Raw genomic sequence first — 15,426 nt, 5'->3', positions numbered from 1 at the left:
TGTTAATAATGAAACACAGTGCTGTTATGTCTCACTCGTTCAGTGGTGTAATAGCATAGGTTTTAATGCATGTTTTGCACAGTGCCATTAGCAGCAGGTGCTAAGAAACAGCCAAGCCAGTGTGAATGTTCCACAAGTGCAGAAGTAAAGAGGAGATGTGTCTGACACCTCAACAGTACAGGTCTGACACCTTATGCTCCTTAAGTCCACAAACAACAACACCATGTATATGTGTGTGTGTGTGTGTCGACACTGCTGTACATGTGTGAATGGATGTGTGTGCTTGTTGCAGTGGAGTATTTAATACATGCTGGCTATGATGTATGATTTTAGATTATTTTTTCCTCAACTGATTAACCACATACACATCGATCTAACAGAAGCACACCTTCAGTCTGGCCAATAAATGCCAAAACTCGATCAAAAATGAGGGAAAAGCACCTCTAATGCTAATTTCTGCTATCGCCACTACGGAACTCTAGTAGTATGCTAGTGAGTTACATTCACATGAACATTTTTTGGCTGTTCAAAATTCAGTGTGGACATCTGATGCTTGTACAAGGCATTCCATGTTTTATTTGAAGCTTATATTTTTGATTATCATTTTTTTTATCACGTAGCAGATTTTCAGTGACTCTGTCAGTAAAGAATCTCAGTGTTTTGCGTTTCTAAAAAGTGGACAAAAAAAGGAAATTCTGATTGGATAATTTTCCACTGAGCATTTCATAAATTTAACCCTTTTTAACAAAGCTTAACAATGAAATAAGAGTTGTACTGCAATACTTACATAGTTTAACAAAAAAAAAAAAATATATATATATATATATATATATATATAGTATTTTATATTTCAGAGAACTCACTGGGACTTTTGGAGCATACTGTCACTGTTGTAGCACTAAATTGTCTCCATTTTTGTGATTTTTTTTTTTTCCACAATTAGCAAATGGCAGTTGCCCTTTACAATGTGTTAAACATTCATGATGAATGGACAAAGAGAAATGCTCCAAAATTAAGAATGTTAAGAATGTTTTTCCTTCTCCGGTAAAGTCACTGTTGTGGAGACAGTAACAATATGCAATGTCCAAGTAGCAAAGAGAAAAATAAGTGGATGAATTATGACTGAATGTGGATTTTTCACATTTTTTTTAAAGATCTGTGACATTTTCACAGCTGCAACATTCACAAATACTCTCTCCTGCGATTTACCAAAGTTTGCCAAAGGCAGGTCTGTCTGTCTCGCTTTTGACAAATCCACACTGCCAGCTGACAGGGGCTCTTGACATAATAACAGGGTACTTAACATAATCACTCACAGTGTTGACCTGTAGTTTTTGGAATTTTTCTATCAAAGACTCTGAAAGTTTGCAGTAAGGCAGACTGTGATAACAAGCCACCAGGATTCTGAAATGAACCGTGAAGCTTCTGCTGCTTAGTAGGCCAATAAAGAGCTTCCACTTTATAGCAGACTTCCACTTTATAGCAGACTTTCACTTTATAGCAGACTTGTGGTTTTCAAACACCATTTCAATAATTTTCTCAAGCGGAATTTAGTGGCTGATTTAGTCCGTGAAACATTTATTAAACGTTTTTGTCACCAATAGATGCTTAGTAATATCGGGAGTTAAAATTTTAGAGGAGATTAATGCAGCTCTTCAAATCAGTGATGGGAAAATGGTGGAATGAGAGCATGAGGGAGGGAAATGGGAAAATAGAGAGAGACAGAGAGAGAGACAGAAAGAAAAGCATATCACCACCACATAAGAGACAGAATCCTGCAGCTCTCTGGCCTCAGACAAATTGTAGCAAGGAAGCAACATTCATAACAATCAACAATGTACAATGACACTAAAATGATGCTAAAATGTGGCAACAGCCCTAAAGTTTCACAGCAATGCTACTCTTATTCTGAACACTGTCTTACTTAAAAAACCTAATCACACACTGTGTCCAACTGGGTTGGCTAAATTTAGATAACACAGTATTGAACACAGTATTACCAAATGGAAACATTGTGATATTAATTAAAGGCTTATAAACCTTGTATTAGTTTGCACTTTTTTTCCTACTGATCGCCACAGGCCGTGCAAAAGCACAGTGGAAACTTCTTGTCCACCTCTACACAAGTCAAGATCTTTTAAAGTCATGCAGTGACATGACAAGTGATGCAGCCAGTAATACAAATGCCCTGCTCACACAAAAGGCATCCTCTATCTTCTGCTCACAGTGACACATGTCAACAACTTGGATTGATCTTGTATAGCCTGGTGACAATGTCAGAGCTTCAGGGTCCTCCCTGTCCTCTTTAGGCAGTGGATCATACTTTGTCCTCCATAGCTCTCCTGCTCAAATTACTCTGGACAACATCACTGCGCTCAGAGCCCCAGGCAGCCACACCTGGCCATGACTTGTGTAACTGGCTTTGGCTGTAACTACTGGATGGGTTTTTCCAGATTAGCAATGAGGCTACAACATGCACCTACTACATGCTATAAATATTATAAATGTAGATGCCATAAATGTCTCTGAACAGCTTGTCACACATTTTACAAATGTTTTTTCAAATTGTGCCTGCCACTGTTAGAGAGCTAAAACAGCCACGACCTTTGGTCCTTCACAGCTTGGTTAGCAGGCTCTGACTAACCTTTACATGGACTGCAGCGCGTCAAGATCCCCAAGGTGCCCAAGGCAGGCATGCCTTGCTGGCCTAGAGCCAAACTCAGACACTAACCTTTCTAACAAGCCTTGAACTGAGAAGCAGAAAGCATACCAACATAATTGGTTATGAAATTCTTGGTAACACTTTACAAATGCTGCTGTATAACATTATCATGCTAAAAAAGATGTAATGGTAGCTGTTATATGCTGTCATGAGTGGTCATGATGGATTTCGTTCAGTAATGTAATGACGGTTTATGTTGCATGTTAATTCTTGCTGTGTACTCTTGTTAGTCGTCATGAACTTTAAACATAATAACGCCTGTCATGACAGTTACCAGCAATGGTCACGAGACACCATTATGCTATTGCAAGGCTAAAAATGAGAGGTCAGCTCAACTCAAAATCATTTAGTAACAGATTACATGGCTTTTCTTGAGTTGACTCAACTTGAGGACACCAGATTTCACACAACTTAAACTTCTTAGTTGAGTCAAAAGTTCCACTAATTTTTTAGTTCTGCATCTCAGTTTTGTAAATAAAATGAACTTATATACTCAACTTCTCCACTAGCCGGCACTTATCACACAATCCTGCTAGGCATTTTTCCTCTTGGGTACTCACTTATGGATGGCTATGACATTGCTGGGGCTCAAACTCACAACCTTCTGTTGGGGTGATGACTTAGTCCACTGTACCACTCAAGAACACAGGAAGCAACTCAGATTTTGTGTCTATAAATGTTTAATACACTGGGAAAAATATTGTTTTAACTTAAAAGTATGGCATCATCTGAGTCTAATAATTTATCCCAACATCAGGAGATCGTGATTTTGAATCACAGCAATACCATAGCTATCCATATCAGGAAGCCCAAGAGGAAAACATGCCAGATGGGACTGTGTGATAGAAGAAGTGCCAGTTAGTGGGGAAATTGAGCAAAAAAAAAACAGAAATTCAGGTTTGTTTATCTAACTGAGATGCAGATGTAGAAACAGTAGCTGGGAGAATTTTTGACTCAACTAAGAAGTTTGAGTTGGGTGAAATCTGGTGTCCTCATGTTGAGTCAATTCAAGAAAAGCTATGTAATCAGTTACTATATCATTCAATATATCAAGTTGAGCAGACTTCTCATTTTTACAGTGTGGACATAACCTGTCACAACAACTCAAGACACCATATTACATCTGTCATGACATGTTTATGACATGATTATGTCAACGTTCCAGTTAAATGTTACCATTTTTTCCATCTTGATATTTATATTGGATGGCTAATTATTAAGTGCTATCACTTAGCACTTAATAATTAGCCTCAGCTACTATGCTTCCTAAAAGGCTTTTAAGGTACTATCTTGGCACCCTGGATCAGGTGTCCTATCCAAGGCCTTGGTCACATGGCACCACTAATGGCTTTGACCCTAGGGTCCCCTAAGGTAGTGGTTCTCTATTCGGTCCTCAAGGACTCAAAGATAGTCTACATTTTGCTCTATCCCTGTGTTTTGCATTAGGTTGGAGCAAAAATCTGGACTGTCCTGGGGTCCCTGAGGACCAGTTTGAGAACCACTGCAATAAAGTGCCACCTCAGCAGAATGAAACTCCCTCTTCTTCTGGCACGAGAGCCTGCAATGAAACCTACAGCTGCAAAAGATCTGCTTTAGACACTTTTTCGTTGCAATTCTCATAAAGGCTCTTTGGCTCAATTTGTTGTTCACCTGACATTTACACAACCAGCACCCTGGTCAACACCCCTAGTTTTCCTTGTTGAGTGTGTCCAGCACTTGAGCCTGAATGCACCAATGCACATCTGGCCAGTCCTGCTGTTTAATGTTGTGTCATACTGGACACTACACATGATTCAAGGTTGTAACCACCATGGTTTACTAGTGGCTCAGATATGGCCTTTGTAGACCAAGGTTCCCAATGCTGTTGCTCCTGTTAAGGCGCTAACTATGACATGATATCCCACTCAGGAAGAACCTCCTGCCTCAGCTGGGAGGTCAAGTGCCGCCCCCGTACTCTGATTACCTTCATTTACGATTGTGGCTGCTGGGCTAGTGCTGCAATTGATGGACTATGAGTCAGCACCCCCATTCTCAAATAGAAGTCTGCCAAGGGGTCTGCCCTTTGAGTTAGTCAGTTTGTGCGGCCCACCTTTTGAGCCACTTACAAAAGCAAGTGGATATCACTGAAGACAGCCTTTCAACTGGTGATTATTTCAGCTAAATGAGTGCATGCACTGTCTCTGAGCCTGCTATGCTTGCGGTCAAGTCCAGACGGAATCTGGAATCACACCACGGCCTTGTCCTGTATTTCTTTCTAAGGTCTTATCCACTTTATTCACTGACCAGCATGGCGCTCGAGATTGTTTGTTGTGCCCGATTCCGGTTTGGAGGTATCCTTTGGGCTTGATCACTGTCATTCATCATACAGGTCAAGTATTTATTTACTTCAGGTCCAAAAATAAAGAGTCTCCTCTGTCAAAACATTCTGGATGGTTTAGGTCATTTTTGATGGCCTACAAAGAAAGTGGCTCTTGTCACTGTGCCCAGATTGTTGCTATGTCCTGTACAGTTTTGTGTTTTGCTGGTGGCCACTTGCACATTCTTCTGCTTCTACTGGGTCAGTGAGTCCTCCTCTCATGCAGTGAGCTCCAAGGACTAGCTCCGCTTCTAGGCAGTTCTGTTCCTCTTGATTCTGTTGGTCACCCAATGTTCTTTGCACTGCCTCTGGCAGGTAAGAATGTACCTGTGGTTCCATGTAACCCGAAAGATCAGAGGTCTGCTGGTATAAGATCTCCACATTTGTGCAGGCATATAAAGAGTACCCACTGTGCCTTGCGCAACTTTTGGTTGTCACCCAGAGGTAAAAAAAAAACAGAGCTACATTCATAACTAGTGTTTCATATCCTACTATCACCTCAAGAACATTGTACACTTGTGATGTACCATGCATTTCTAACATCCTTTATTAGTTTTTAACAAACTTTTAACAAAGTATTGGCTACTTATTTCTACAGATCTTTCCTCTTTGTCAAATATCTCTATACTACTAATGAAAGTTTCCACCAAGTTTCTAAGTTTACTTTTCTGTTTCCCCTATTTGAACCTCCTTAAAGTGTTTTGTTCTTGTTTAAATTGTATTCTGACCTCCACCACACTTGGCTTGCTTATTAGGGGTCAGGGCCCACATTTCTGTTAAGCTTCTTTCTGAGAACGTCTATAAAGATAAAACTGAGCACCCTTATAATTTGTTACACAGATATTACAGTGTGTTCCCAACAAAGTACATATGAAGTATATAACAGCCAACCCAGTACAGTTTATCCCATTTTGATAATATCCTAATTTAATGTTGTCTTATTTTAACAAACAGTAAAGAGTAACAGTAACAGAGTTTTTCTGAATTAACAAAAACACACAGTGTCACTGACCATAAGCAACACTCTCTTTCCCTGTGGTTACTTCCATGACCTAAACCCTCGCTGTAGCCAAGTCCAAGAGGAGTTTCACATCTAAAAATGAAAAACACAGCTTATTTAAATACCCAAACAAGAAAACAAATGCTGTGATGACTACAACTATCCATATGTTCTAATATCCACCCCCGCTCCCCCAATAGTGCTCCCCCTAGGTTTGTTTCAGACCTGTGGGAAACGCTGTATTAGGCTAGTATAGTTCAAATTCAATGGCCCAAACTGCAGTTAAATAAAAACATACAGGTCTGCTAGAGCCATGCACTGAAGATGGTCCCTGAAGAAGACCCAAGAGAGCCAGCATTAAACAGAGGAAAATAAAGAGATGCTCTCTCTATATAAAGGGGGGAGCAGGAGAGCAAAAAACAACAAGTCAACAGAAAAAAACAATGCTTCAAGATATGCTTGCCAGTTGTACATGAGATTAGAGCAGCTTTGCAGCTTTGCAGGCTGCATTTCTTGGCCACTACGTCATAGCAGGCCGTTCCAAAGTGAAGGACCCTTCGTATACAGCCTAGAAATGCAGCCTACGTTCTGGGTGATTTCGAAGACGCAACATATGTATCCTTCCAGGCCTTCGGTTACCCACAGCACAGCGAAAATGATGGAAAACAAAGCCGTTGGAGCAGAGCTTGTTTTCATATGTCAGTTGCTCACATCCTTAAATTAGTCTTTGTTACCTTGTGTAAAATTATTGATTAATTAAAGCTTTCATTCATATATCATATATTGACCATATATCATATTTTATTTAGAAGTACTTGTATATATGTAGTTTATCGTACTACATAAAAACATCTCCTCCAATTATGTGAAGAAACAAAAAAGAAACAAACTCAATGCAACGGGATCCATTTTCTCTCACCAGTTCCCTCACAAGTTTCGAACCGCAATTGCAAGAGGCGGAACCTTTCTGGTAATGTCGACATGCAGCCTCGTTAGGACTGTTACATTTGTGTGACCAATAGGCTACGAAGGAGGAGTCTTCATAGGACAGTCCTACTGAGGACCCACCCTACCTTTGCTACAGCCTAGGGTTTGGAACACAGCTATTGTTATATACCAGAGTTCAAATGAAGAGTTAAGTCAGTTCTTAAGGCTTTCATTTTTGAGAGAGAGGAGAAAATCAAGCTCCACTTTTGTGCCAGATCAGAAAATATCCACAGGTCTTTTTGTCCATCCTTCCACTGTGAGAAGATAACTTAACACTGTGCGTCTGAAATGACATGTTACTGTCAAGAAGCTGTTACAAGGTAAAGGAAAGAGACAAAAAAGAGGAAAAGATGATGTTGGTGTTCTCAAAACAACAAACTGGCCAGCAGTCCAGACCTCAACATCACTGAATGTTTTTGCTATTATGTGGATCATGGAAATCATGAAAATGCGACCAACTTCTAAAGAATGGAATCTGTTATAAAGGCAAAGGGTGGGCACAGTAAACACTGAAAAGACAGTATTATATTTAGCTGTTGAGACTTTTGTGTAATTTGTTAAATATACATTTCCTGTTTTTTATTCCAATTTGATTGGAAACTAAATGAATGAAGAGCGGTCTCTGACTTTTTTAGAGTAGTGTATGTTGGAGCGCGTATATGTGCTTGTAATCTAATGGTGATTAGCTTTCAGAGGCTTTGACTTGGCCGTGCTGCTATGTTTTACTTTAAAAATCACCTGTGTTCTGTATGTCTGTACTTTTTCTACGTGTGTACTTTTGTGTGTGCGCGTGTGTGTGTGAGCGTTATTGCGAGGGTGTGTGGGTGGAAATCTTACGACATGTGACAGCTGGTGGGCCGATGCCATCGGGGAGGGAGCGAGCAGAGCAGGAAGCTGCTGTTGCCATGGCGACCCCACCGTGTGGCTCATGGTCGGGTAGCGTGAAGTGGCAGCCAGCTGAGAGAGAGAGAGCTGCGCGGCAGAGGGAAAGAGAAAGAGAAACAAAAATTAATACATATTTATTCCACAAACAACAGGCACAAGCATCTGACAGCATGGCAAGCCTCCGCAGTTGGCAGCGACACAATGCCAACATCCAGCTAGCACAAAGCACGGATGAAATTAGAAACCTGCTTTTTGTCAACGTGATATATCCAGCTTTGGGTGCCACTACTCACTCTGCCTCTATCTCTATCTCTTTCTCGCTTTCTCACATACATATATAGCTTTGTGTCTCAGCCAGTCCTGATTCTAATCCTGCTTTCACCCTCACTCTTTTATTCTCATCCGTCTCTTCCTTATTGTAAGTTTCTATTAACCGAAAGATAAAGTTTATAAACAGTCGCCCCCACCATACACAGCTCTGCGCACTGATAAAGTCATCCGTTTCAGCATCTTAATGGGGACATTTATATAATGAATAATGCAAGAACGGAAACCACAGAGAAGTCACTCCGTTTCTCAGTGCTCACTTCAATAGCTGCTTCAGCGCCACCACGCTGCGGCAGACCTCGGAGATTTCCCATCAGTGAGAGGACAATTCAACACTGTGCTTATTTGAGGAACAGACAGCTAGTAATGAAAAGGTTAGTGAAATGGTTGGGATGGCCAAAAGGATGTATTTGAGCTCCCTTTGGAGCTCTTATCTTTTTTTTCAGTGTTAAATTAAAAAGAGAAGGTGAAGGTGACGGTGTAATAACGAAGCTAGCCCAGCTCTATGGGTCTGCTAGCACGGCTGTAGCGAGCAGAGCTGAGATGGTGTTTTAAACTGTGGTTGGCTGATGGTTTAGAGGTCAATTCCAATTGTTAAGTTTCTTCAATAACAGTACTGCGCAAATGTCAGAATTTCTTCCATCATGTCCGTCATTTCTTGAACTTCCAGCCAAAACAGCCAAACTGTTCACTTTTTAGGAGATATTTCTGAGAAGAAATGATACAGGATAACCCACTTGTATAAGGAAGGAGAAAGTCAAAGGGAAAGAAGTGAAAAAAGCAGAATTTACAAAACTGGAGTTCAAAAACTGATTAAAAGATATATAGAAAATGGGACTCCTAACAATCATGCAAGACCTAGTAGACCACCAAATCTGTTACCATCAGATAAACAGCATTTAAGGCTTTCATCTTTGAGAGAGAGGAGAAAATTTAGTGTTCTCAGAACAAAGGACTGGAGAAAAAAAATTCTCCAGTCCATTGTTTTAAGAACACTAAATTGTTAGTACCACTCAGTATGCTCAGTATCCATTGTTACCATTAAAAGAGAAGAAAAATACATAAAGAAAAAAGCAAAAATGGAAGATGGCAAACAGATACTGACAACTACAAATAAACAGTGAAAAAAGACAAACAAATCTAAGAGAGAGAAAGAGAGAGAAAGAGAGAGAGAGAGAGAGAGAGAGGGCGAGAGAGAAAGAGAACTGAACTGATATCTGAATTGTGGAGAGGCTGCCAACACAAAAGCAGGTCAGAATAAAAAGTATGGCTGTCAATATTCACATAGTCTGCCTCTGTTTGACATGCACTCACTATTCTGAATGCTTAAAAACATGAAATCAATACTGCAGCCATGCTATCACCTGACTAACTGCCTGGAGAGAGAGAGCAGGAGAGGGGAGGGAAAAACAGAGAAAGAAAGAAAGAAAGAAAGAAAGAAAGAAAGAAAGAAAGAGTAAGTGGGAGAGTGGTTTGAGCAGTGTTAGCTATAAATAGAGGATGATTCAATGCATCTCAAACAAGCAGTCTGAAGTGAAATTTGGGCCATGCAAAGCGTGGCTGGAGGACACCATTACCAGCCCCACACGCTATAACACAACAAGCAGGACTCGCAGTGAAAATCCAGAGCCTGTCTCGTGTCATCACTCTGAAATGATAATGAGCGAGCATGTGAGCTCGTTATCAGGCAGACTTCACACTGACGAGGGGAGGGGTAATCCCACCACCTCCATTCTGGGATGCAGAGAGCTACCAGAGGAATGTGTAGACGTCTGTGTGATTATGAGACACTGGACGAGAGAGAGAGAGAGAGAGAGAGAGAGAGAGAGAGAGAGAGAGAACAGAAATAGAGTAGTGAGACAGAAAGAGGAGAGATAAAGAGCATGATAGTGAGAGAGAGAGAGAGACAGAGAACAGAAATAGAGCAGTGAGACAGAAAGGGAGAGATAAAGAGCATGATAGTGAGAGAGAGAGAGACAGAGAACAGAAATAAAGTAGCGAGACAGAGAGAGGAGAGATAAAGAGCGTGGTAGTGAGAGAATGAGAGAGAGAGAGATAGATAAAGGCTGAGAGAGAGACAGAGGCAAGCAAGGAAAGAAAGAGAAAGAGAGATAGTAGCGAGACAGAGAGACAGAGAAAGAGAGAGAGAGAGAGATAGAAGAATGCAAGTGAAAAGTGCCCATCAATCAGAGTGCTGTAACGTGGCCCTGACAGGCTCCCCTCGACGTTCCCCAGACACTGAGATAGAAACGCCTCTCAGCTCCTGCTGCAGACAGGCACACACGTACACACACACACACACGTACACTCATGCTCAGAAAGGAGTCAGAGCTGTGAAATAACAGCTAAGTCAACCATATGGCCAAGTATTAAGTCTCTCTAAATTAGCTCCTTGCCAGAATCAATGTGGCCCAAATCAGTCTTTGCTAGGCTGGCCGCTGAAAGGAGGGTCACTGTGGCTCTTTTAAGTGTTTGCAGGCGTCTGTTTTCTTCTGCTCTTTTCACCAGGATAAGGCAGGCTTTAGCTGCAGAGAGGGTGGGCCCGCTCCATTTGGACTGAACACACTCTCTCCTTCTAGCTAATTAAATGTGCTGCGCTGCTCATTCTACCACAGGCACGCTCCCACTGAAAAAGCCATGAGCTTAGCATGGCACGAGCACAGACAGAAAAATGATGAGCTTTGCATGGCTGAGCACAGACAGAAGCACTGAGAGTTTAGCATGGCACAGGCAGAGACGGACGAAGTGAGAGTTTAGCACAGAAAGAACAGAAGCTCAAGCATCCAGCCTTAAAGGGACAGTCCAGCAAAAATTATAATCCACACAGTTGTTCTCCTTTTCTCAAACATAGTCCATAAGCCAATGTATGGTGTTTGCATCCTTCTTCGGTTTTGCGCTGGAGTTTACTTGTTAAATAATGTAGCTAACTAGTAATGGAAGCTTAAACCTCACCATTTAGCATTGTGCAAACTGCATAAATCATCATGCACTTACCTCAAACCACAATGAGGTTTTAAATAATCTCAAAGACACTTGCTCATGTGGTTTCTGACACTGTGTGATGTACTGCTACATATAAAATTAGCAAACATGTCTTGGCTGATTAAATAAGGGGAAAGTTGCATATTCAATTCAATTTTTTTAAGATCTGACAGAGAGCTAACAAAAAAATTAGGTGTTGCCTAGTGCATCTACTTTCCATCACACAAACCTCCTGGATCAGTGGCCTGTCTAAAATATATGAGAGGCTCAAAGTGTCTGACTGATAAAGCCTGAGTGTGCGTGAGAAGAGAGTGATTAAATATCAACCGTCATTCAACACAAGATGGTACAGACACTCAGCACACAAACAGTGAATCTGTCTGGAATCACCATCAGAGCAGCAGATGGATGTATTTACTCTTCTGTGTTTTCTTAGTTAGCAGGCAAGACGGCCTAGAAAAGGTATCCTCTCTTCACCTCCCCTGACTCTTCAGCAGGTAAAAGACTGAGGGTATAGTGATTATAGCACAGAGTACAGAGACATGAAAAGTAAGTATAGCAAATAATAGTGACTAGTGTGGTGAATAGAAAGGTTAGTATAGCTGGGATAATAATTAAAGTGGATCTAGTGGAGAATACTACTGAGGATAGTAAACACAGTTGAGAATATAATGGAGAACAGAATAGTAAGTATATTAGAGAATAGAGATAAGGGAATATAAGAGAATAGTGAGGACTACAATAGAGAACAGCAATGAGTATACTAAATACAGCAGAGGATACAGAATATAGTGGAGAATGGTAATGAACACAGTAAGTACAGTGGGTAACAGTGGTGAGTATAGTGAAGCATTGTAAAGAGTATAGTGAACACAGCAGAGATGTAAGTATAGCTCAGGCTAGTGGAGAATAGCAACGAGAATACTGGGCATAGTGGAGGATATTGATGAGTACAGCCAGTAGGGTTGAAAACAGTTAGTAGAATATTAAGTATAGAAAAGAATAGTGATAATTATAGTAGAGAATAGCAATAAGTACAGCAAAAGAAGAAATGGGTATATAAGAACAGTAACACGTACTGAAGAGAGCAAAAAACTAGTGAGTATAGTGAAGCATAGTGATGAGTTTATTGAATACAACTGAGAACAGTGATGCATGTTATGTATGGAGAATAGTAATGAGGGAATATAACAGAACGATGACTACAGTGGAGAATAGTAATAAATATAGGAAATATAAGAAAGAACAATGATAAGAACGGTGGAAAATAGTAACAAGTATAGCGAATATAGCAGAGAATAGTGAGTACAGTCGATAATAGTGATGAGCATAGTAGAGTGTTGTGATGAGTATTGTGAACACAGCATAGAATTCTGATGCATATAGTAAGTATACCACAGTCTAGTGGAGACCAGTTATGAGAATACTGAGTATAGTGGGAAATATTTACAGTTATTTTTTTCGTTTTACAGTTGGTATGATGGAGAACTTCCTGTCTAAGCATTAAGACAATAATGAATATAGTAAAAATAGCGATGAGTATAGTGGAGAATAGTAAAAAGTATAGGGAATATGGTAAAAAATAGTGATGAGTATAGTGGAGAATAGTAAAAAGTATAGGGAATATGGTAAAAAATAGTGATGAGTATAGTGGAGAACAGTAAAAAGTATAGGGAATATAGTAAAGAATAGTGGGTATAGTGAATATAGAAAAAAATCTGTTGTGGACAGTGGAGCGCAGTGATGAATGTAGCAGAGAGCAGTGATGTATATAGTGAGTACAGTAGAGAACAGTGAGGGTAGTGGAGAACAGTGATGGTATAGTGAGGGATATAGTAAGTATACTGGCAAACAGAAGTGAGCATATTGGTGAATAGTAATGAGTAAAGCGAATATAGTACAGTTCAGTGATGAGTATAGTGGAGAATAGCAATGTGGATAGTGAATATAGGTGAGAATTGTGATGTATATATTGTGGAGACTATTGATAAGGACTGATAAGTAAATACAACAGGTAAAAGTGCTGAGTACAGGGGGAATAGTGATGAATACAGTGGGGAATAGTGATGTGTATAGTGAATATAACAGAAAGTATATCAGAGAAAAGCGATGTATATTGAGAACACAAGAATACTGAGCATTACAGATGGTAGTGAGTATAGCAGAGAAGAGTGATGAACTGATCACTGACTGACTGAGGTACTGATTGATTGACTGCTCAAGTGTTTTGTAAGTTTACAGCACAGCAACCTCTGAGGCAGGGAACAGCAGCTGTCTTCACCTCTGCTGCATCTGTTGATCTGCTGCATCTTGTGGAAGCAGAATGTGCCACAACACCTGGAAGTCGTCCCAGGCTTTCATGGCGCAATGTTACTGTAACCAACAGCAACCACACTGCAGCCACACTCTTAAAATGTGACACTCAATTGATCAGGCCGACACGTTCATTCCTCTACCGGCACATGCAAAGGCTGCAGCGCGGTGGCCGACTGATCACTGCATGAGCTGCTGTCACCACAGACATGAAGGACTACAGCAAACTGCATATTTGAGGAGAAGTGGAAAGGAATGGAAAGTGGTAAAAGACTGAGTTTCTTACTGCGGGGCCACGGGTCGTGCGCAGTGGTGAAGACTCCAGCTCAAGCCTGCTTTCATCTGAAAGAGGAGAAAAACACACAGTCAGAAAAGGCTTGCTTCTCTCCTCTAAAATTCATGCTTCCATTTGGGTTTGATCAATATTTCAACCACAGGGTTTTTGTTGCTTTAATAACACTTAAACTACAAACAGGGGGGAAAGCTTTGGGTCAGTACAGAACAATATCTTAGTTTTATGGTTTCATTTAGTTTTTATATTATTGCCCAGTTTAAATTCAGTTTTATCACAGTTTGTTTAAAGAAGTTTGTTTGAGTTAAAGTAGTTTAAAGTAAATAGTGGCTTTAGTTATTTGGTATGAAAAAAAGGTACATGAAGACGGTTTGAAAAAGGAAAAAAGTTATATTCTGTGCTTATTCATCGTAAAAATACTATTGTACTATTTAACCTTTAATGGCAATTATTTATTTTGTTATTTTATTTATCATGTTTTTTTTCTGCATTCCAAGAAATAGCAATCAAACTACAGTTGGGTTGTTTTGATCAAGTAAAAATAACTCAACAAAATACAGGTAACTTACAAAATTAAACTATTGACTTTTTTTGGCAAGTTTTAAGTGTAATAAGTGCTCATTGCTCACTATAAAGTACACAACGTGAGTTATGAAATTTTGGCTTTTATACCCAAATATGCACTTCATGTCCAGTATGAATTGTGCACACATGGCTGAATGTGCTATGTGTAGAGAGTAACACACGACCATCAGCTCATTTTTTAAAGGATGGTGTTTACTGTTTTTTGCAAATAAACTCCTCAAATATACACACATTTTGAAATGTTATCTTTATGAAATATATAGTTAAAATGTCCTAATCTAAAGATTTACATTTACAATTAATGTGGATATCTATTTTATGGACAAGTAATATATTTTGCAGTCACAGCCTTGAGCTTTTAGCTGATAGGTGTGTCATTTGTTTACATTTTGACTTAACACAGAGACTTGGTGTTTCCAATGAGGACATCCTGAAGGATTTGTAATAAGAGCACATTTAAACGCTTGCTTGCTGCTAGACGTTAGTTTTTGGGTTTTAGTTTAATAATCATGATATGTACCAACCAAAACAGAAGCATGAAACATCAAGTATTCAGAAGCTTTTTTGTGGCTCATGGCTGCTACTATGTACTGAAATTTGGTACTGAATGACATGGACTTTTTATACTATGTAGAACTGAAGTAATTCAATTGGAACATACAAGTATGGAATTTTGATACACAGACCCAGATGTACTGCTGACAGACATGACTTTATAATTAAAAATGGTAGTGCTGTAAATACAATGCACTGAAAATGCAATGTAAACACTTCACATTGATTTAAACATGAAAGTGAAGTGATGACTGCCTTTTACCCTCTCACTATTTCAGACGCTCTGTAAGGTCATTGCTAAATGAGGACACCAGTCCTGCTCCTGGGTGTAGAAGGCATAGCACCGTGAGCACTGAAAGTGGATGAGCAGTTCAGGGAAGAACGCTGGGCAGAAAACCACAATACAGTGGAGGAGAGAAGCA

At 39.9% G+C, this 15,426-nt stretch overlaps 1 protein-coding gene across 1 annotated transcript in view; it reads right to left on the bottom strand.

Annotated features, from left to right (window-relative positions):
- Positions 1-15,426, bottom strand: part of nphp4 (nephronophthisis 4) — a 262,276-nt gene that overhangs the window by 86,222 nt on the left and 160,628 nt on the right. Inside the window, exons 11-12 of the mRNA XM_036578771.1 lie at positions 13,859-13,914; positions 7,903-8,037 (exon numbers count right to left, since the gene is read on the bottom strand). Coding sequence (XP_036434664.1) covers positions 7,903-8,037; positions 13,859-13,914 — 191 coding nt within the window. The remainder of the gene's footprint in view (positions 1-7,902; positions 8,038-13,858; positions 13,915-15,426) is intronic.

This window comes from Colossoma macropomum, unplaced genomic scaffold (assembly GCF_904425465.1).
Source record: "Colossoma macropomum unplaced genomic scaffold, Colossoma_macropomum, whole genome shotgun sequence".
Taxonomy (NCBI): Eukaryota; Metazoa; Chordata; class Actinopteri; order Characiformes; family Serrasalmidae; genus Colossoma; species Colossoma macropomum.
The sequence above is the reverse complement of the archived record's forward strand: the minus strand, read 5'-3'. Positions and strand labels throughout refer to the sequence as shown.